The sequence below is a fragment of the Crotalus tigris genome, unplaced genomic scaffold (assembly GCF_016545835.1).
Source record: "Crotalus tigris isolate CLP2741 ecotype Arizona unplaced genomic scaffold, ASM1654583v1 scf7180000017977.1317863, whole genome shotgun sequence".
NCBI classification, from domain to species: Eukaryota; Metazoa; Chordata; class Lepidosauria; order Squamata; family Viperidae; genus Crotalus; species Crotalus tigris.
The window spans coordinates 1,023,892-1,047,521 of record NW_024096755.1 but is presented as its reverse complement, the minus strand read 5'-3'; the positions used below and the strand labels follow the sequence as shown (position 1 = coordinate 1,047,521).

At 35.4% G+C, this 23,630-nt stretch overlaps 1 protein-coding gene across 1 annotated transcript; it reads left to right on the top strand.

Annotated features, from left to right (window-relative positions):
- Window positions 1-146: 146 nt before the first annotated feature.
- Window positions 147-23,630, top strand: LOC120309057 (vomeronasal type-2 receptor 26-like). Its single transcript, XM_039345851.1, has 6 exons — window positions 147-316; window positions 2,607-2,898; window positions 7,229-8,089; window positions 8,511-8,738; window positions 21,762-21,888; window positions 22,729-23,630. Exons 1-6 carry the CDS (start codon window positions 147-149, stop codon window positions 23,628-23,630), a joined length of 2,580 nt encoding a protein of 859 aa, XP_039201785.1.

Genomic DNA, 23,630 nt, shown 5'->3' with positions numbered 1-23,630 from the left:
GAAAGTCTTTCAAGTGGAGCAGTGTAAATCATAGAAATGTTAATAGTTATGCCTTAAGAGGGAAAAAAACCCACAAGATTCTTGACTAATGTCTGGTCCTGAGAATGGCAATTTTATTGGTCTTACTACTAGTATTGCTTCCTCATATGGTGTGCAAGACTCACAGATGCAGCATCAGTAATCCACACTTGCCGTATCACAAGTACCATCAGCTAGGAGACCTTATGATTGGTGGCATTGTTTTTCAAGCTAGCATCTTCACCAACACAGTCACCTTCACTGAATTCCCCCCACCAGCATTGCCAGGAAACTTTGTGTAAGGAATGAAATCACTGCTTGCTAATACTTCCAGGCTTTTGATCCCTGGAATAATCAAATGTAGCACTGCCATATAGAATAATCCTTGATTAGCTTGAGTATCTAAAACAGATGCTCAGGAAAGCTTTTTTTTGTGAATACAAGAAAATAGAAAGAAAATAGGATAGTATATATTCCAATATTGAAAGCAGCATTCCCCAAACAAGGGCCACCTAAAGCAGTGGTTCTCAACCTTTCTAATGCCATGACCCCATAATACAGTTCCCCATGTTGTGGTGACCCCTAACCACTTATACATCACTAGGTCTCAGGGGCGTGGCCAAAGAAAAGGGGGGAAAATGGCGGACAGCCTTGTTTGGCGACCCCCGTGAAATGGTCGTTCGACCCCAAATGGGGTCCCGACCCACAGGTTGAGAACCACTGACCTAAAGTGTCATTACCAGAATTCTCAAAAAAGCCCATTCTGGTTGGGGAATGCTAGGAAATGCAAATTATGCAGCTTGAAAATTCCCAGGTTGAGGAGAACTAGTTTAAAGCTCTTGTACTGTTCTGTTCCTTTTTCGATGCTTTGTCTTACCAACTCATACATTATGACAGTTTCTCCCCTCTTCAAACTTTGTACTTTGTCTACTCACATATGTCTTCCAGTTACAATAGTCTATAAAATTTCCCTCATTTCTAATTTTAAAAAAATAAGAAATTGAAATTTCACTTATACCTTAAAGGAAGGATAAATTAATCAATTTCTCATATCCTGTATAATCCTTAATAAAAGACTGTAAATTTTATTATTTTGATATAACATTGTCTTTAAACTTGCCAGATAGGGGACATTGCTTTATCACTCCTCAGAGACATCCCCACTTAGATCATTGCAAGTTTTTTTTTCTATAATGTCATGGGTGTTTCCAGAAACTGAATTTACAGTAGTCCTTTTCTAATGGAATGCACTCTTGTGTGGACTTCAACTTGTACCATTTCCTTCCTGCAACACTCTGCTATTTGGTGAGTCAGAGCTGAAATTCATCACTTTAGTATCTGTCTGGGGAAGGTTGATCTAGAGTTTGTATTACTAATTAGAATTATTTCCCAAATATTGTGCTTCATCACTGTTTTCCTTTTGGAAAATATTGGGTGATAACTTAGAGATTTAATCCTCTTTCATAATAAAATAACACACACACACATACACACACACACACACAAGTTAAAAGACAGCAATTTGAATATATATCCCTGCAAATGCCACTACTGTTGAATTTTAAGCTCTTTTCAAACTTCTTTATCTCTCTCTGTCTCATTTTTTTCCTTCAGAAACTTCTTACAGTACTTTCAGTGTTGTCCTATTTATTCTTCTGATTTAACATATTTTGAAAGAATACTTTCTATATGAGCACATTTATTGCTTACATTTTTTTTATATTTAAAAAGATAAGTTGATGTTTGTTATACCTTTTCTTTTCAATATTACAAAATTGAAATATAAATTACTTGGTAATCAAGTTTCATGAAGGTTCTCAGTGTTACATGCTTGTGTGCATAACTATGCGTATGTCCATGTTAAATGCATATGTTGAACTATGCTGGATCACAGTGTTAATTTTGAGCTGCCATATTTCAAAAAGACCTACCACCAGACAGGGGAGTGTCTTGTACCATGAATTTGAACAAATATTTTGTTGAGCGATACTCAACTTTTTTAAGTAAGTAAATTTATAACTTCATATTTATCCACTTATTAGTGATATGTTAGATTAAAAGAAGAATCTATACAGTATGGACATTTAAATAATGGATACTTATATTATTGGAATGCGAACTTCAATGCAAAATTAATTTCAAATTCTTTACAAATGTATGCACACCAGGCAAAATTGCTAAGAAAAGCACAAAATGCATTTTTTATGAATATATTTTAAATATGTATTTTTTACAAACATTCAGAGAATGTGTGTATATTTTTAAAAAGTAACTTCTAAGTAATATGGTAATGGATAACCAAACTTTATATACAAAAATCTCAGAGAACCCCAAATCAATATTTGTCCATATGGAAGAGGCTCTGTCATTATATACTATACATTTTTGGACTTGAAAGTCAAAATATTGCAAGGTTTTCACTCACAGGAAAGCCACTCCACTGTATCTTAACAACATATGCATGTGGCTACTTGTTTACAATTTCAGAGAGATGGTCCAATGTTTCTATCTCAATAATTCTTATCTAGAAACCAGAAGTAGTTCAATATAGAATAGCACTCTCATATGAAGCACAAATCTCATTGTAGCTTAATTCCTAAGAATTACCAGCACATCCTGGCTTTGGAATTTGCTGTGAAGGAGATCAATGAAAACTCACAGATTTTACCCAATCTCACCTTGGGCTTCCGCATCTATGACAGCTATGACAAGGCTCAGAGCACCTATCATGCCACCATGCTGCTTATATCATCCATGGAAAGATTGATCCCCAACTACATATGTAACATCCAGAATAGTGCAATAGCTGTTGTTGGAGGACTGGATGCCCATATCTCCCTTCATGTGGCCACTATCTTGGATATCTATAAAATTCCACAGGTAAGATACTTTATACACAAATTTAATAATGTTTTCAATTCCTTGAATATTCTCAGTGTTGTACTGCATTCTAAACTATAGTTGAGTATTTCTGTATTTCCAACAGTCATAGTATGATGAGTAATCCATTTGAATGGCAGTCTTTAATATATTTACTGGCTGTTATGCCCACTGAATTCATGGCATATGTATTTGTAAAGACATTAAGAGATGTTGAACTAGACTTTTAATTACTGCATGACATTAATTGCTTTTTGTTGCATTTAATTTCTATATAACAGGCCTGTTCTATTTATTGTAAGTCGATGAACAGAATTATTCAATAAGAATTATTCTGATTTTGATTCTTTCTCTTATTATGTGCAAGCTCAGAAGGTATATTTTATGCACTATATACAAACTAGTTAGCTATTTTCACATAACCTGCCAGCTTAAACTAAAACCAGAGGGGTAGTTCATGTTTCAGTGTGTAATGGAAAAGCTAAACATTAGCTTAGCATACTGTGTGAGCCAAGCCATTACATTAAGCAATAATATGGTTTATTTAGTTGGATAAAGCATGATTCATGAGCAGAGCAATTTTACGCACACTAACAATTGCTTAATTGTGTTAACCTAGTCCTTTAGTTTCAGTGAGAGCCAAAAGAAATCAAATCAAGAGTAAACAAAATTCCAAATAAGCCTACATATAATGATATCTACCCACAACTATAAGTGCTTCTGAAGGTAATTGTTTAAATATATTTCAGTTCAGATTCAGACTTGAGAATAATGTAGAAACAGCTTTGGTACACTGAAAGTGATCTCTGAAAGAAGCAGAAGATGGACAACTTGTCCTAGATCAGACTTGTGGATATTTCAATGGTGATTAGTATCACCAACTATGGTTTTTTCTGGAATGCCTTTGAGAATGCAACATAGACTGCATGGTTTTCTCATGATATTGCTCCTATCTCAAGGATAGGTTTCAGAAAGTACTACTGGGAGATTTCTGTTCTATTCCATATTGATTATGTATAGAAGGCTATAGGAATCAATTTTGTTCCCTATACTATTTAGGAAGCCACTGATATGATCATCAAGTACTATGGGGGAGGTGTCTCAATGTAGGTACCAGAATAACATACTTGGAAGGGACCTTGGAGGGCTTCTAATCCAACCCCTGCTCAAACAGAAAACCCTATACCATTTCAGACAAATGGTTCTCTAATCTTTTCTTAAAAACCTCCAGTGTTGGAGGACCCACAACTTTTGAAGGCAAGTTGTTCCACTGATTAATTGTTCTGTCAGGAAATTTCTCTTTAGTTCTAAGTTGGTTCTTTCATTGATTAGTTTCCCTTCATTGCTTCTTGTCCTGCCTTCAATGCTTTGGAGAATAAGTTGACCCTCTCTTATTTGTAGCAACCCCTTAGATATTGGAACACTACTATCATATTATCCCTGGCCCTCTTTTCATAATAACAGATCATCAGGAATGCTAAACTTTGTGCTTTGGTCCTTTTGCATTGGATTGTGGTTTGCATTGGTAGGATAAATTGAAAATGAATCTAGGCAAGCCTAATAGTGTGCAGATCACAAGGTTATTCTCAATCAGTAAGTTCATCTGTCCCAAATGGAAGTATTTTTCATCCATAAATCAAGTTTACAATTTAAGAAAAATCCTAGACATTCTTCTATCCCTTTGCATTCAAATCAGTATAGTGGCTTGGATCAATAATAATCTGTGGCTAGCTGCACCCCTTTCAATCAGGGAAGTGCTGGTTACCATTAGCCACCTACAGAGTATGTATTTCCCATTTAGCCAAATTCAATAGGCTCTTCCTTGAAATATGTTTAAAGGAATTACAGAAATTAATAGATCCAAATTTGTCATCATTGGAAACATAAAATATCTTTGTCAGTTGAATTTCACTTGTTTGCCATTCCAAATTTAAGGGGTTTCTCATTACATTTAAATCAATTTATGGCTTGGGTAGAGCCAGTCTGGTGTAGTATAGTGGTTAAGGCAAGGCACTGGGCTAGAAACCAGGAGACTGTTATTTCTACTATCATCCTGGGCACAAAGCCAGCTGTATGTAGCCACTCTCTTTTAGCCACTCTCTTCCATTACCTAGAAAGGAGGCTATGGCAAACTACTTCCAAAAAACCTTGCCAAAAAAATTGCAGGGACTGGTTTAGACAGTCACCAATAGTCAAAAACTGCTCAAGTCTCTTCTACTTGAATGAATGGTTTTCTTGCATTCTATTAACTGGCTGTTGCTTAAGAGTACATATAAATGAACTAAGCAAATTTCATACTGAATGATTTGAGATGCATTAAATTAAATGTCTTCTTTTCTTTAGTCTGTATATCAAAAATCTGCATTGCTGATATTACTTTATCCTTTATACAGTATATGCTGTACAAAATATGCATACTCTGTGTATATTAATAATATGTGTACACATTCTTTCTTGCTTATATAACATTTCTATAATATTAGGTTGTTTTATTTTTTTTCATGATACATTAGGAGCTTAAATTAATTAGTAGAGATACAAATCTTCCAAGATTCAAGTTGAGATTCAGTTCAATAAAAGATTTGGTGTAGATACATCTACATTTGTTTTATTTTGTAGCAGAATGGTGAAAAATGGCAAGGATAATAGATCCTTTAGAAAATAATAAACCTGCAAATTTTTAATCAAGTATTCCCAATGGGTATACGAAAAAAAAAATTTTGGAACTATTTTCCCATTTTAAGACAGAAATAGCACAGATAAGGAAAGGACTGCACAGCAGAAAATCTTCTCAAACTGAGAAAGTATATAAATAAGACTGTTTGAAAAATTAAATTCTTATTAAAGATTGAACAATCTGATATTGTCCAATCACTTCCTGACATTAGTATGAAAAAACTGTTCTGATTTTTTTTTGTTTGTTTGTTTCTGTATCAATTAAAAAAGTCTGGAAGTTCACCCCAATCATTATTGCATATAGGCATCTACTGGAGGTATAAAGTTGGCAAGTAATGAAATATGGATTGAAACAATACCACACAAGCCCCATCCTTCACATACATATGTGTATGCGATATTATAATACAATTAAGAAATGGTAGATCTTGTCCTGTGATGTCCTGAAACAGGTGTTTTTTTTTTATTCTGGTATTACCATATTTGGGAATAATATGTAATTGCAGCAAGTCCATAAGTTCACATCTACACACACAATGATGAAGGCTCACTTGGGCCACAATAAGACAAGTCAGAAACAGATAAATAATAGAAAGAAAACATTTTTTGTTTGAGAGAGGAGCACAGAAAATGAAACTGGGAAGTAATGAGTCTACAGATTGGATAGAGTCAACAGGGCAAGCTAAAGACCAAACAATAGATTGAGAAATAAAGAAAGATAAGAAATAAAAGGGTGTGGATTTAAGGATGAACATAAAAAATATCTAAATTATTTACTTACTTACTTATTTACTTACGTACTAACTTATTTATAAAAGTGCCTGCTTTGACAGCACATATGCTTTTTTTTTTTTTGAAAAAAAGTTACAGGATATATAAGTGACACAAAAAAGTCTTTTGCCATACATTCTAATTTATAGAAAGACATTAGAAATAATGCTTAAGGTATTAGGAACCTAGAAACCCCCTGAAGCTTCAAATCATAACCATTTTCAAGGCACTTGATTCAATACATCATCTTGAATTACCCAACCATTCAGATGATAGAATAACAGAGTAGGGAACAGGTCTTGAAGGTCATCTAGTCCAATCCCCTGCTCAATCAGGAGACCGTATACAATTTCTGACAATTTCTGACAAGTCTCTTCTTGAAAGTCTCCAGTGATGGAACACCCACAACTTCTGAAGGCAAGCTGTTCCATTGATAGATTGTTCTTGCTATCAGAAAATTTCTCCTTATTTCTAGATTGAATCTCTCTTTGATCAGTTTCCATCCATTGTTCCTTGTCTGGCCTTCAGGTTCTTTGGAAATAAGTTGTCCACTTTGTGACAGACCCTCAAATTTGGAATATTGCTATCAAGTTATCTCTAGTCCTTCTTTTTACAAGTCTAGCCATGCCCAGTTTTGACTGAATGCCCAGTATTTAATTTTAAGCAATTATTAAATCTAAAGTAATCCTCCTGATTTCACATAGAAATAGTAATATAGAAAATGTAGAGGATCTTCAGACATTATTTGCATTATCAGTGTTTAAGATTGTGTTATACAACTGATGTAACTGTCACTATTATCATCTACACTATGTAGCTTGTTATGACAATCTGAAAATGCTGTACAGCTTTGACTATTATTTTCTCTTCCATGTCTCATCAGCTCATTTATGGCTCTACTCCACTGATGAATGATAAAACTCCAGGCCTTTCTTTTTACCAGATGGTTCCACCAGAAGCCCTTCAACATGCAGGGATGGTCTCACTGCTCCTGCATTTTAACTGGACCTGGGTTGGGCTCCTTGCCGTGGATAGTGAACATGGAGAAGAAATTATTCGAAATGTGGTTCCACTTTTTTCAAAAAAAGGAATATGTTATTCTTTTATTGAAAAACTCCCAAAATATAGTGATGTAAGTGGATTGCATGGTATGATTAATCAGGCAGCAAAAGTATATGAGCTTATCATGGACAATAAAAATAACGTGACAATTGTCTTTGGAGAATCTACCACCATGGGGACTTTGAGATGGTTCACGTATCTACCCAAAATCGAAGAGGTGACAAGTAAACCAAAAGGAAGTGTATGGATACTGAATGCCCAGATTGAGTTTACTTCATCAGCATTTCAACACGAATGGGACACAGAAATAATCAATGGTGCTTTTTCTTTCACAATGCAAACAGTTGACCTACCAGAATTTAAATCATTTCTTAAGAAAAAAAATCCCTTCATCGCCAAGGAAGATGGATTTATCAATCTGTTCTGGCAAGATGTTTTTCACTGTGTTTTGCCTAATATAGTTACGAGTGATGTACCTGAGGCTATTTGTAATGGAACAGAGAATTTAGAGACCCTTGCTGGACCTCTTTTTGAAATGAAAATGACTGGTCACAGCTACAGCATCTATAATGCTATTCATTCTTTAGCTCATGCTTTACATGCCATGTCCTCCTCAAAACATCAAAGAAGAGGTATGACAGACAGAATAGGAGGAGAGATCCATAAAAAAGACTTTTGGCAGGTAATGCCCCCAATGTCCTTATTTGGTTGCATAGCAAGAGTATTTGTATAATGGCAGGGGTGATCTCCATTTCCTTAATTCCTGTCCCTCACAAATCTCTCATGGATCTGTATTTGTATGTGTAACTGTTTGACTCTGAACATCATGCAGATTTTAATTTATTGGATCCTGTTGTTTTTATTTTAAGTAGCATTCAAATGATAAAAAAGTGGTTAGCAAAATCTTAGTGGAATCCATTATTTTCCATCATTTCTTCCAATGATCCTTATAAATTATAATCTCAACTCTTCTTCTTTTAATCTAGTAAAAAGAGAGGTAGCATACATAGAATGCAACTATATATCCGGTTGTGTCTTCTGAAAATTGCTATCATGGAGAGGTATAATTTAACTCTTCCAAAACTCTTGCGTTTGCCTTTTAGCTCCATTACTTTCTGAGAACTGTATCTTTTAACAACAGTGCTGGAAAGCTTGTTTCATTTGATCAGAGTGGGATAATAAAAGGTGGATTTGATGTTATAAACTGGATTTTTTCCCCAAACCAATCATTTATTCGAGTGAAAGTTGGAAATATAGATCACTTAAGTCCTTCAGATGAAATGTTACCCATCAATGATGAAAACATTATGTGGCACAAATGGTTTAATCAGGTAATACTAAATTTTATTTATTGGTTGAATGATTGATTGATTTAATTTACATCCAGTAAAATATTATGTAAAAATGTTGTTTATCTATTTATTTGATTTTTAATTCATAGTATGAATTATATTTTTCTCTATTCAAAAATTTGATTTCATTTGGTAAATATTAGGAAAGTTAAGCAAGCTTAATATGTGAATTTTTCTTACAACTTGCAGTTGGCTGCCTTTTAATTAATATTAATTCCATATTAAAGTGAATTGTCCTAGATCAGATCTTGTGACAACAGAAATCTCAATCAATAGAAAAATCAGACAAGTTACACTTTTGTTTCACTATGCCTTAATTTGCATGTCATTCTATAGGTTTCATACCTGAAGAATATAGCCATCAGATTATTTCTTTCAGATAATAATAATAAAAGGGTTGACAATCAATAAGCAAAAGAAATTAAAGGCATGACTTAAGCAAAAACAAAATATTCTAAATCTAGCTAAATCTAGTTTTAACCTATACCATTCTCTTTATTTTTTATTTCTTTCTTTTTTGCATTTTGTATTTGCTTCTATCACACCCATAGACCAATTCATATACTGTCTTTTCTTCTTTAAATTTCTCAACTCCCTCTTTCTGAGGATCTCATCAGTTCTATCCAATACAAGTTTTCCATCATCCAGATGCTTTAGATTCATTCATTATTTCTTTAAATGTTTGAAATGAAATTCAATCCTCATTTATTTTCTCACTATAGATCAATCATTGACAATGTATTATCTTAGAAATTTAGAAATTAATATACAGTATTATTAGATAATTTTCCATCTAGAAGTAAATGCTGATTGCAAAAGTAACTACATTATTATGGTCAGTTCATTGTTTTAATGGAATAGGGCAGGCAAAGATAAATAAGTGCCTAAGTATGGATTGACAAATAGATATCTCTTAACTAAACTTTCCCCCCTTTTTTGAGAAGTGAAATCTATGTTTTAAAACCAGCAGAATGTCTTGAAAAGAAATACAATAGATCACTTTCATTGGTCTACTTTGATGCATTGCATGTCAAACTGAACATTATTATCCACATCTCAGGAAATACTGCAACAAAACTCATTAAAATTTGTTGCTATTATTGTTCAATAATCTCAATCAATTCCTTTATGTGTAAAGCAATAATATTCTCTAGGGTCTTTTAAGTACTGAAAGAGGACACAATGAGTTTATGACACAATGTATGTTGTAATAATATGGCTGAGAAATAAACTAATTTGTCTACCTATAAGCTTTATCATATCAAGTAGGCTATTCTTTTTTTTTTTGTATAATTTTTATTAGCTTTTATAGGGTTAACAATGAGCTGGGGTTGGGGTTGGGGTTGGAATTTGGGTTAGAGTTAGGATTAGGGTTGGGGTTGGGGTTTTTCCAAATAACATTCTCAATATTTAGCAAACAGCATAATGTCTGAGTTCATGTGTTTAACAAACAATAATAGATAATAGTTAATTATCATAAACAATATGTTAATTAATCACTCGATAGTCTTCTTCTTACTAATATATATTCAAAGTTACATATCACATTCCTTTCTCTCTAACTCGTTTTTTTAGCCATCGATAGAAATTATCCCATGTTCTAAAATACACCGAGTCTTCTTTCTCTTTTATCTTTAAAGTCAATCTATCAATTTCTGCACACTCTAAAATTTTCTTTAGTACTTTTTCAGCTGGTAAATTTTCATTTTTCCAATGTTGATTCTTGCTGCAGTTAGTATGTGTAAAATTAAATATATACAATCTTTCTCATAATTTGCTCCTATTATTCCTAACAAAAATAATTCTGGTTTAAATCTATTTGTTTTTTAGCCATTTTCTCCAACCATAAGTGTATTTTTAATCAAAATCTTTTTGCTTTAGGGCATGTCCACCAGATAAGTACCTGGTCTTTGTTTGCATTTCCAACACTTGTTTGAAATATTTTTAAACATTTTTACTAATCTCACTGATGTCATATGCCATCTGTAAAACATTTTATATAAGTTTTCTTTATATGCCACTGCTTTAGTTATTTTAACCTTTCTTTCCCATAACTTTTGCCAGTTTTCTAATTCTATATTATATCCAAAGTTCTTTGCCCATATTAACATTGTTTCTTTTACTTGTTTTTCCTCCATCTTTAAGCTTAACCGATATTTATAGAGTTTCTTAATCAACTTTTATCTGTTTTAACAGTATCTGGTCAAATTCTGTCTGTTCTTTATAGAATCCCATTGTTTTAGCATCTTTTTCATATCTCGTTTGAATCTGCAGATATGGCCACCATGCTAGATCAATACTTTGTTCTTGTAAATCTTGTCTGTCTTTCAATTTTCCTTCATTGTCCAAAATATCTTTATAGGTCACAACTTTATCATAGTTAATTAAATTTGGGTAAGTAAAAGCTTCCATTGTTGAATGTCATCCAGGTATCTTAATATAAATTTTTCTTTTATTTTTTCCCATTCTGAAAGAAGTGAATTTCTTATAAAATGGTTTTGAAAGTATCTATGTATTTTATTCTTCCCATACCACAGAAAGGCATGCCAACAAATTTGTAAGTCATGTCTCTCTAGGTATAATAGTCTTTTGTCTCTAAGCATTATCTGGTAGTCCAAATCCTCCACTTTCTTTTGCTTCTTGTAGCATTTTCAATCTAATTCTAGCTTTTTTTCCTTGCCAGATAAATTTCAATATTGTTATATTCAGTTCATCAAAAAAGGCTTTCCCCAGCCTTACAGAAATTGTTTGAAATAAAAAGAGTATTTTTGGTAAGTTAGTCACTTTCACTGTTGCATTTTCCACTTTTCCATATCCAATTTTATTTGTTTTAGCAGTCTTACATAGTTATCTTATTTTATTATTACACATCTTGCTGTTAGTTAAATTCCCAAATATTTAACTTTTTTAACTATTTGAAGATTTGGGTTTTTTTGCTAATTGATTTTTTTCTTTTTCTATTAGATTCTCTATTAGCACTTTAGTCGTTTCTCTGTTTATTGTCAACCCTGCCACTTCGCCAAATTTTTCTATTTTCTCCACAAGTTTAGTGCTTGTTTCCAATGGTTCTTCCAATATGAAAACCAAATCATCTGCAAATGCTTGTAGTTTATATTTTTCATCTTTTATCTCCATTCCTTTAATTTCTATATCTTGTCTAATATTTCTATTCAATACTTCCAGTGTTAGTATAAATAGTAATGGAAGTAGTGGTAGTGATGAGATTCAGCCAGTTCACACCACTTCGGCAGAACCGGTAGCTAATTTTTGTTGCCCAGGCCCAGAATGGACTTCCAGAAGTAGCATCTACACAGAATACCAGTTGTTCACATAATTGAATTCCACTACTGGATAGTGGGCATCCCTATCTTGTGCCTTTTTTAATGTTAAAGTTTTCTGTAAGATCTCCATTTACAATTATTTTGGCTGTTTGTTTATAATAAATTGTTTTGATTACATTTATAAAGTTTTTTTCCAAAATCCATTTCCACAAGTTGCTGGAACATGAATTACCAGTTTACACTGTCAAACGCTTTCTGTGCATAAGGAATATTAAAGCTATCTGTTTCCCTGAATGAATTTCATAGTACTCTAACACATCAAGAATCATTCTTATATTATTTTTTATCTGTCTTTTAGGTAGAAAACCATTTTGGTCTGTATGTATAAATTAGATCAAAAATTTCTTTAGTCTTTCTGCTATTATTGAGGCGAAAATTTTACAGTCTACATTTAATAGTGATATTGGCTATGGTTTTTTATTTGCATTAAATCAGAGTCTTCTTTGGGCATTAAAGTAATGTTGGCTTCAGTCCATGTATTTGGTATTTTAGCCTCCAAGAGTACTTCATTGCACAGTTTTTTCAAGATCAGACTTAATACATCTTGTTATGATTTATAAAACTTTGCAGGTAATTCATCTGGTTGAGGAGTCTTATCATTTTTTGCCTTTTTATAGCCTCTATAATCTCCATCACTGATATTTTTCCATTTAATATATTTTGAATATTCTTGAAATTTTTGGTAAGTCTGCTTTTTTTAAATACTGCTGTATTTTTTCTTTTGGAATTTCCTCTGCATTGTAAAGTATTTCATAATAATCTTTAATAATTTTTTAATTGTATCATTTTGAAACTGTAATTCAGCTTTTGGATCTTGCAGCTTGTTTATCAATTTTTCTTTTTTTCTTTTTTCAGTCTATATGCTAACAATCTCCTCAGCTTGTTGGCATTTTCAAAAAAGTTCTGCTTAGCCTTTTTAATCTGTTGAGCCATTATTTCCATCTCAGCTAGATTTAATTTATGTTTTATTAACCCCATTTATTTCTTATGTATTTTCTTTTGTGGATCTATTTGTATTTTTTTTTAAAAAAAAATGTTTTATTGGTTTTTTTTAGTTTTTACATCAAAGTGCTTAAGAAACAACGTGGTAATGGGGACATCAATCATCCAAAAACAAAATCATACATGTATAACTCAAATTAATTCATTAAAAGTTCCCTCTCTATTTCCCTCGTACAATATTACATATTCAAATTAATACATTTCTAAATAGAGTTCAATCAATCAAGACAGTCATCAATCACATTTTAGCTATAAAAATCCAAATCCTGTTTTTGAGCTTTACTAATTTACAATTACCATATTCCAATTAGCCTTGAATAAACATATTATTAACACTTCGGGTATCCCTCGTTTCCCTTTTTTCTTAACATAATAGTTATATCTAAGCTGGATATATTGTTCCAACAATAACATTCTTGTATTTTCCAGATATAATCTATTTCTTAATCTAATAAGTCATTTATTAATACCATTTCTTCTCTTGTCACAACTCCCTCTTATTCTCCTTCCATTACAAACTAATTATCTTATTTAAAGTAAAAATATTAGTCCAAAAAGTACATTTCTACTCTATTTTAGATATATATTCTATCAATTGATCTATGTCTATAAAAAGTCTTTTTAACCCATTAGGTAAAGTTTAACTCCCCTCTGAATAATTATCATATCTAAGACAAAAATATTATTACAAAAGATATATTCTTACAATTCACATACTCTGTTAGTTATTAAATCAGTCAAGATCTCTAAAACCTTTTTAACCCATTAAGTGAAATTTTAAGTCACATTTTTAAATCTAACTCTGGCTTTCTTTCTGTGCCAAACCGGTTTCCATAGTAAGGCTTCTGTGTCATTGAACCCCAATATTTGAATAGAAGTATTTATTGACACTTCGGTCTGGTCAGAGTTCTCTTCCCCTTCTTCCAGTATTATCTGAATGATGTAATCAGTTTTATTCCATGTTGTAGTTACTGGTTGGTTATCCACGTTATCCATGTATACAAGTTTTCAGTGACTTGTATCTGGATGTCAATTACTGTTGTTTTTGAGACTTCAGGTATCTCAGTTAAAGTCATTCTTTGATCAAGATTCTCCATAAATTGTGTATGGGGTTGTGTAATATCCTCTTCTATGTTAATTGATCCCTTTTCTGTTGTTTCTTGTCTTATAGCATAATCAATTGGAGTTTAAGAATCAGTTTGAGGTTTTAGAGCAAGTTTTTTTAAGATTGATTTGCTCAGTAGTTTCCACAATTTCTCCCGGTATAAGTTCATAGTTGAGTAATAATAATAATAATAATAATAATAATAATAATAATAATAATAATAATAGTAATGTTGGAAGGGACCTTGGAGGTCATCGAGTCCAAACCCCCTGCTCAGGCAGGAACCCTACATCATTTCAGACAAATGGCTGTCCAGTCTCTTCTTAGAAACTTCCAGTGTTGGAGCATTCACCGCTTTTGGAGGCAGGTTGTTCCATTGGTTAATTGTTCTAACTGTCAGGAAGTTGTGGGTATGGTTCCTCCATCTCTTTAAGTTGTATATGTTGTTGCATACAGGCCTCTTTGGAGTTAATCTGTTCATCCTCTATTGTTCCCTGGCTTATAGCTTGATCCATTAAAATTTGAGAATCAATTTGTGGTTCTGAAATACCATCTTTAATTTTTCTGAAAGATTTCATGTACTCCGTAGCTTCCAAAAAATTTTCCAATATGAGTTCATAATCAAGTTGTGGGTTAGATTCCTCCACTTCAGTGGTGAAATAGTCTTTTAATCTTTTAGTGGAGGCTATATTTAGTAAAAGTCAGCAAATATCCACCTCTAGAATTTCTAGTAAACAAATTCACCATCCAGCTATTTCAAGTCCTTTATCTTTTCCCTTTTATTATCATTTGAAGGTCAAATCCATCTTCAAACAGGAAGAGGAAATACAGTTGCAATAACAATTTTCGCCACAAGATATCCTCAGTAGACAGTAAGATCTTTTTTTCCAAGTTAATAAAATTTTATCTCATTAAGGAAATAGAGAAGAAAAAAGCAGATATCTCCAGCATAATAAGTAAAATAATAATAATGTTCTATAATAGGGATTTTTTAGGACCCCTAGGTATCCCAAAAAACTAAATAGTCAGTAAAAAGTTAGCTATTTAATTTCTTTCGTTTCCAGAACTTTTTTTCCCAAGTACACAGACGCTGCTCTCTTAAAGCAGGGAAGTAGTTCAAAAGCTTTTTACAGGAGAGTAGTTAGGGCAAAGAGAGGGAAGAAAAAGTCTCATCTGGATTCTCCACAGTGGTTCTTTATGCTTAGCTGTTCTTCTGACCTTCGGCTGGTGTGGCTAAGAAATCAGCCATTTTGCTGGCTGATCTTTTCTCCATCAGCCCTAAGGAGCTAGCTCGGACCGCGGAAGGTGCTGCTGCCCTTCCGCAGTCAAACAAGGGCCTCCTCAATGGTAGTCACCCCTCCAGGGTGACTTTTTAACCCAATGAAGGGGAAACCAGCCGGCAAAGAGAGTGTTTGCACGACCACCTACACTGCGATTCGAAACTGGAAGTCGATCTATTTGTAATTCTGATTCTAACTTTCTGAATTCTTCCTTCAACTTTAACTGTTGTTGTTTCTTTTCTTTATTCTTGTTAGCAATATAAGTTATAGCCAACCCTCTGAAATATGCTTTAGCCGTATCCCACACATTTTGAAGTGATTTTCTTCTTTCGTGTTTATTTTGAAGAAAAATTCCATTTCCTTTGTCGTTAGTTGTAGAAATTCTTTTTTCTTTCAATATAGATTTATTCAAGGACCATCTTATTTTTTTCTTAGTTCCTCTCCAAGTCATCTTTATTGGGTTATGATCTGCCCAAACATTAATTTCTAACTCAGTTTCTTGTATCATCATATTAAGTTCCAAAGATGTCCATATCATATCAATTCTAGACCACGATTTATGTCTATTTGAGTAAAATGTATATTATAATTTCTTTGGATTTTTCTCTCTCCATATATCTTGGAAACAAAGTTCTTCTTTGTAGCATTTTTAAAAATGCTTTAGGTAATATATCTCCTCCTTTTCCTCCTTGTTTAGTGCTTTCGTGGTCCAAAGTTCCATCTGTTATTGCATCAAAGTCTTCCATTATACAAAGATTTTGGTAGTTTAGATCTAACATTTTAATGTAATTTTTGGTAAAATTGTTCTTGCTTATCATTTGGTGCAGAGCTTTTCAACCAGTGGTATGCGTACCACCAGTGGTACATGAGCATCTGGCTGGTGGTATGCATAGGACAGATAGAAAAAAATGAAAAAAAAAAGTTAAAAAATGTAAAAAAAAGTGTAAAAGTGGATGAGGTGAAGTGGCAGCAACGCCGCACAGGCTTATGGCAAAGTCAGCTGGAACTGCAGTTGCCTGGGTCCTACTGAGAGCCCAGTATCAAAGCGCGCAGCTCCAGCTGATTAGTAGCAGTCTTAGGGGTGGCAGGCAGCCTCATGCCGTCTTTAGGTGGAGATTCCGCTGGAGTTGTTTGACACATTGCCTGGGTCCCCCCTGCCCCCAGCCAGATGCCCTCACCTCCCCCAAGCATTTTTTTACTCACCTGCTTTCAGCAGCATTTATTTATTTATTAATAAAATTTATATGCCGCCCAATCCCTAGGGACTCAGGGCGGCGTACAAAATTAAAATAATAAATATAACAATAAAAATAAGTGCATTCATATAGCATGTCCCAATCGTATCCTGCCCCCCCTCCCCCCCTGGGGACATCAACCCCAGGCCTGCCGAAACAGGAGAGTTTTAATGGCTTTCTTGAAGGCCGGCAAGGTGGGAGTAGTTCAAATCTTGGGGGGAAGTTGATTCCCTTTCTCCTGTCCTTCTCAGTGTTTGTGAGACAAAAAAAAAGTCCCATGAGACTTTCTAACTTCTCACAAGAAGTTAGAAAGTTTCATGGAACTTTTTTCTTTTTTACCCACAAATATGTGATGAAGGAAGAGAAGCAAACAAAGGCAGAGAAGCAAAAGGAGAAAGGGAGTGCAGCTGAAAGCAGGTGAGTAAAAAATGCTTGGGGGAGGCGAGGGCATCTGGCGGGAATGCCAACCTTACCCTGCATGGTGACAGGAGGGTTAACAGCAGGTGCAGAGGGCCCAGGAACTCCTGCCCATCTCACTTGCTCTCAGAAAGCAAGTGGAAAGCAAGTGACTGAGATGGGCAGGAGCACAAGATCGGTGTTTCTGAGCACACACCAAATCATGCCCTTGCCCATCTTGCTCACTTGCAGGGGTCCTGACCGACCTTCACTGAAACAGAATGGGGAGGGCATAAAAGAGCCCAGAGGAGGTAATTGGAGTTTGGCCATCACTGCTGCCACCACTGCTGTTGCTGAGCCAGATGGCTGTGTGACGGCGGCTACTGCAGTTCTTGCCCGCTACTTCTCCTTGGCTGCAAGGGGAGGAGAGCACAGGCAGCGGAGGAGTGCATGGGGGCAAGGAAAGAGCCACGGCTGCCAGACTCCCTCTGGTGTGTTGTACATGGCTGCAGCTGGAGAAAAGCAGCAAGCAGGGAAGTGTATCATTCATTGCTGCAGCCAGACCCGAAGAAGAGCCGTCACAACACAGAGGTGAATCCCACCTGGCTATATTCTTTGTGGCCAAAAAGGGGCTTTGATCCCATTTCCCTTCACTCCAGCCGGGTCCATGAATGCCAGATCTAACCCCAAGGTGGTTCAAAAGGCCAACAGGCTGGCTGGGGGTTTTGGGTGGAGACATGTGAGCTTTCCTCCATGTTCTTGAATCTGGCATTCACAGACCTGGCTGGAGTGAAGGGGAAGCAGGATCAAAGCCCTTCTTTTGGCCGCAAAGAATGTAGCCAAATGGGATTCGCCTGCAAGTTGTGCCGGCTCTTCCTCAGGGCTGACTGCAGCAATGAATGAGCCGCTTTCCCGCTCGCTGCTTTTCTCTGGCTGCGGCCGTGCACAATGCACCAGAGCCAGTCTGGCAGCTGCAGCTCTTTCCCCACCCCTGTGCGCTCCTCCACTGCCTGCGCTCTCCTCCCCCTGCAGAAGAACAATGGCTGTGCTGGGCTCCCGGCTGCACCGAGCGCAACCAAAAAATGAAAGTGATTCAGCAAAGGAACCACCATTGAAGAAATTAAAACTGAGGAAGGGAGGGAGGGAGGGAGGGAGGGAGGGAAGGAAGGAAGAACAATGAGAAGGAGAGAGGGACAACGGAAGGGAGGGAGGGAAGGAGGAAGGGACAAAGAGAGAAGGAAGGAAGGAAGGAAGGAAGGAAGGAAGGAAGGAAGGAAGGAAGGAAGGAAGGAAGGAAGGAAGGAAGGCACAATGGGAGAGAGGAAGGGAAGGAAGGCACCCACCCCAGTCCCACTCCCCTCCACCAGAGACCCACAAAGGCACCCTGCAACCTGAGGGAGGAGGGATGGACAATGGAAGGGAAGGAGGAAAGAAGGAGGGAAGGAAGGAAGGAAAGAAGGAAGGAATAGATAATGGGAGAGAGGGAGGGAAGGAGGACATCCACCCCAGTCCCATCTCCCTCCACCAGAGACTCATGGATTCCCCCCACACAGGCATCCTGCAACCTGAGTGATGAGCTGGCCATGCCTCCCCGCCATTGACTTTGTTTGTCAAAAAGTTGCAAAAGATGGTTACATGATCTTGGGACAGTGTGAATGTCATACGTATGAATCAGTTGCCAAGCATCCGAATGTAAATCACATGACCCTGGGGATGCTGCAACAGTCATTAGTGTGAAAAATGGTCATAAGTCACTTTTTTCAGTGCCATTGTAACTTCGAATAGGCACTAAGCAAATGGTTGTAAGTCAAGGACTACTTTATCATTTTTTTTTCTTTTTTTGGGGGGGGTCATGTTTTTGACACCTTGCTGGGTGAGTGGTGTTACTCAGATGTTGCTTTATCCTAAAAGTGCTACAATGGATGAAAAGGTTGAAAAGCCCTGATTTGGTGCACATATTGCTACCATCAGTATCTGTTTTTGATCCATCATTATTTCCACCATTAATATTTGCCCCTCTTCATCTGCATAAATTTGTTTAGGGTTCATTGTTTCTTTAATGTACAGAGCTAATGCAAAGTGTAGTTTACCAATTTTCGGTTGTTCTAACAACTTATAATGTTGTCTCTTAATGTGTGTTTCTTGAAGACAAATCATATCCATTTTTAATTTTTGTAATTGTGTAAAGGTTTTTCTCCTTTTTGAAGGAGAATTTAGTCTATTTATATTCATTGACATAATCCCACTCTCCTCCCTTTCTTTCAATTATATATAGATCTTAATCTTCTAGTCAATATTATCTGTCTCTGATCTCTTGGTCTTGCTCCTTCTTCTGTATGTGTTTTTAATTTATTCCTCCTCTCTTGGTTTGACTGCTCCTTCTACTGCCATTTCTTCCTGTTTCTTTGTTTCTCTCTTTGTACCGGATTCAGAGTCACCGCCTTCCAAAAATGCTCTATGGTTGTCAAAGAATTCCATCGCTTTAAGTGGCATATCCAGTCTATATCTTTTCGTATCCCAGTAGATTAAAATCCCTTCTGGAATCAGCCATCTGAAATTCACTCCTTTTTCAATTAATTTCCTAGTTAGAAACTGGTATTCTCTTTGGTATTCTCTTATTCTTCTAGGAATTTGTTTGAGGACTACAATTTCTTTTTCTTTGTATTTCAATGGTTCGTCTCTTATTCTTCTCAAAATCTCATCTCTTGTAAATCTTTTAAGAAATCTAACATGTACTTCCCTGCAGATTTTATTTCTTCTAGCATAGTTTGAGTTGACTTGATAGATCTGGTCTAATTCTATTTCCATTTGCTGTTTCTCAGTTCCTAATGGATCTGCCAATAACTTCGTTATCAAGTCTAGGAGATCCTCTTTCTTATCTTCCATTATATTTGGAAATCTTAAAAAGTATGAGGTGCTTTCCATCTCCATCTCAGCTATCGAGTCTTCTAGTTCTTCATTTATTTGGATCAATTTCTGATTTTCATCTTTTAAAACTTCTAATTTCTGGTCAACCTCAGTTGATTTATCTTCTATTTTTTTGGATTCTTTGTTGATTATCTATGATCATCTATTTAAAATTTTCAAATTGAGAGTCCATATTGTTAATTTTTTAATTCATTTTATCAAAATCACTTTTCAACTCCTTATGGTTTCTCATTGTGACCGCCATGTGAGTAGCGATTGCCTTTTGAATTGTTTGTAGGGTCGCTTGAGTTTCCTTTTGGAAGTCATTAGCCTTTTCTTATTGAAGTATTGTATCAATTGATCTCTGGTAAACTGGACTTGCAGAAGCCAAAGAGGAAGTAGAAGATCCTTTTTTTTCCAACTTTAGATAGGTTGGAGGCACTCATTTTTATCTTTAAATCATACTTTGTAATTCACCAAGTAAGTCAAAATTTATAATCAAATAGGCTCTTAACAAATAGGAGAGGTAAATAATAAAAAAATAGTAAAAGAGCAAAAGGGAAAAAAGAAAAAAATATACCAAAATTTGTAAACCAAAATATTCTGTTCAAAAGATTTCTTATTATTTACTCTTTCAAAACAGCTTGTAAAAATTCCAGGTCAAGTTATATTTGTAATCCAGGGAAGTCCGATGACTTCAAACACATTTTTATTTATAATTGTAATCTATCCTATAGGACAGGACAATCCAAAAAAAAGTCTTTTCTTTTTCAGCCACAATCTTCAGGACTATAAATTCCAAGGACACCAAAATGTTTAAACTAGAAGCTATGTCTGGGCATATAGCCAAGTTTTAAGACTCCAATCAAAACAACTCAGTAAGATAAAGAAAAGAGAAAAAAAATACAAAATTAAATGTAGTTCTCAGTTTTGCCAGTAGGTGTCATTAGATGTCCATTCCTACCATAATTTTAAAAAGTAAAAAAAGTTAAAACCTGATGGTTTCCAAACAAACTAAAATTAAAAAAAAAGATTTATAAATCCAAACGTTTCCCCAATTTATCCTTCTTTTATGCCTTAGTTATCTTCACAATATTGTAATAAATCAGTTTTAATTCTCCCAAAGCTTAAACTGCCACTTATAGTTCAGGAGGGCTAAAGAAAAAAGCCCCCCCCCCCCCCCGAAGCATGGGGATTTTTTGCTTTGGAATGCTTTTTCCCAGAACCGGTATTTTCACTTGTAGAGAGAAAAGGAAAGTAGACTCACCCAGATCAGCTGTTTTGCTTTCTGCTTTTAAAATTCATTGTCTCTGACAATCAGCTGCTTCTGGCAGACCGCATGGGTGCAGTTAGCCTTTCTTCCTGCCGATCCTGAGGGCTCCTTTAGATCAAGCGGGCCAGGTACCACTGGCCCGCAATCTGCAAACTTTCACCCTTTGGCCAGTCACCTGTATGGGGTGACTTTCAGTCCTATTGGACTCCCCAGCTAGTAGAAATCAGACTTGGGGAAGGGAGCTTCATTCCCTAGTGCCCATCTTGCAGCGATGTCTTCAGTAGGCTATTCTGATCTACCTTTACTACTTTATCATCAGGTGTTGAATTGACTGCTTAACTTTAAACATTCTATACTTCTTTTGAAAATGCCTACAATTTGTTATTAAATTTTCTAATGGACCCATTGGACAAGCAGTTTCAAAATCCCTCCTCCAAACATTCTTTTTCTCTTTTATTTCTAGGTGCAACCTATTTCTGCATGCAGTCAGAGTTGTTTTCCTGGTTTTAGCAAAAAAATGAAGGAAGGAAAACCATTTTGCTGCTATGATTGCATCCCTTGTCCAGAAAGGAGAGTTTCAACTGAGATTGGTAATCTAATTTCGTCATTATTATAACCTAAATTTATATAAATGTACTTTCATCTGAACTGTGGTTCATCTGAGCCTTGATGGCACAGTGGTTAGAATGCAGTACTGCAGGCTAATTCTGCTCACATTGCCAGGAGTTCGATTCCTTCGATCCTGACTGGCTCAAGGTTGACTCAGCTTTCCATCCTTCCAAGGTCGGTAAAACGAGGACCCAGATGGTTGGGGGCAAAATGCTGACTCTGTAAACCGCTTGGAGAGGGCTGTAAAGCACTGTGTGAAGTAGTATATAAGTCTAAGTTCTATTTAAATATGATATATAGAAATTACAAATTTTATGAGGTAAACTAATAGATTTAATTCACCATATACATTAACCTAACCCATTCCACAATTACATACATCCAAATGAAGAGGAATGAAGGAGATTCATGTTGGAAACATCAAAGAATAAGACATAGCGTTATTTACTGAGGCAATCTGAAGGAAAAATAAGAAATATAAATTTTAATAGTCAGAATATATATGCTAATAATTGTTTTAAAATAAGATATTTTTACTTTAGTAAAGCAAAGGGACATATTACTATAGATTTAGCCTGACTTTGGTTTCATATTTTCTCTCTTATTTATTTACTTACATAAAATCTAAATTTAATTCTTAATAAAATCTAAAACATATGGGTATTTTGAAATCAGCCAAATGAAGGTGGCTCCTGTGAGCACTGAAGGCTTTCCATATCAAAATCTTAAAAGTCTTAGTTTCCCTTAGAATTATAATAATAGCATACTGATGAATTTATGATGTGCATGTTAAATTCACATTCCATCTTTGTTTCTTTCAGATAGAAGTGAATGTTCTAAATGCAAAGAGAAAACCTATCCCAACAAGAAAAGGGACTTCTGTATACCCAAAATAATTAGTTTCTTGTCTTATGAAGAACCTTTAGGATTCAGTTTAGCCTCTTTTGCACTTTCCATTTCTTTGACCACAGTTCTTGTGCTAAGTGTATTTATGAGAAACCACAACACTCCCATAGTCAAAGCTAACAATCGGGATCTGACCTACACTCTCCTCATCTCCCTCCTGCTCTGTTTCCTTTCAGTGCTACTATTTATTGGCCAGCCTGGAAAAGTGACCTGTCTTCTCCGGCAAACAACTTTTGGAATGGTTTTCTCAGTGGCTGTTTCTTCTATTTTAGCAAAAACCATCACAGTGGTTCTGGCTTTCATGGCCACCCAGCCAGGATCTAGCATGAGAAAATGGGTGGGAAAAAAGTTAACTAATTCTATTGTTGTTTCTTGCTCCCTGATCCAAGCAAGCATCTGTATTTTGTGGCTGGCAATCACTCCCCCTTTCCCAGATGTTGATATGATCTCTGTCACTGAAGAAATTATCCTGCAATGTAATGAAGGCTCTGTGACTATGTTTTATTGTGTTCTTGGCTATATGGGTTTCCTGGCTCTTGTCAGTTTCACAACAGCTTTTCTTGCCAGGAAGTTACCTGACAGTTTCAATGAAGCCAAGTTCATCACTTTCAGCATGTTGGTCTTTTGCAGTGTTTGGTTGTCCTTTGTCCCAGCATACCTGAGTTCCAAAGGGAAATACATGGTGGCTGTGGAGATTTTCTCTATTTTAGCATCTGGTGCTGGGCTTCTATTTTGCATCTTTTCCCCAAAATGTTATATCATTGTGTTCAGAGCTGAACTGAACAACAGGGAACAACTAATAAGAAGGAAAGACTGA

Excerpts from the sequence above, each read along its gene's own strand:
- LOC120309057 (XM_039345851.1), top strand. The coding sequence starts at position 147 with ATGGTGTGCAAGACTCACAGATGCAGCATCAGTAATCCACACTTGCCG. Across the intron at positions 2,899-7,228 it reads ATATCTATAAAATTCCACAG|CTCATTTATGGCTCTACTCC; the intron begins GTAAGATACTTT and ends ATGTCTCATCAG. Across the intron at positions 8,090-8,510 it reads ATAAAAAAGACTTTTGGCAG|CTCCATTACTTTCTGAGAAC; the intron begins GTAATGCCCCCA and ends TTTGCCTTTTAG.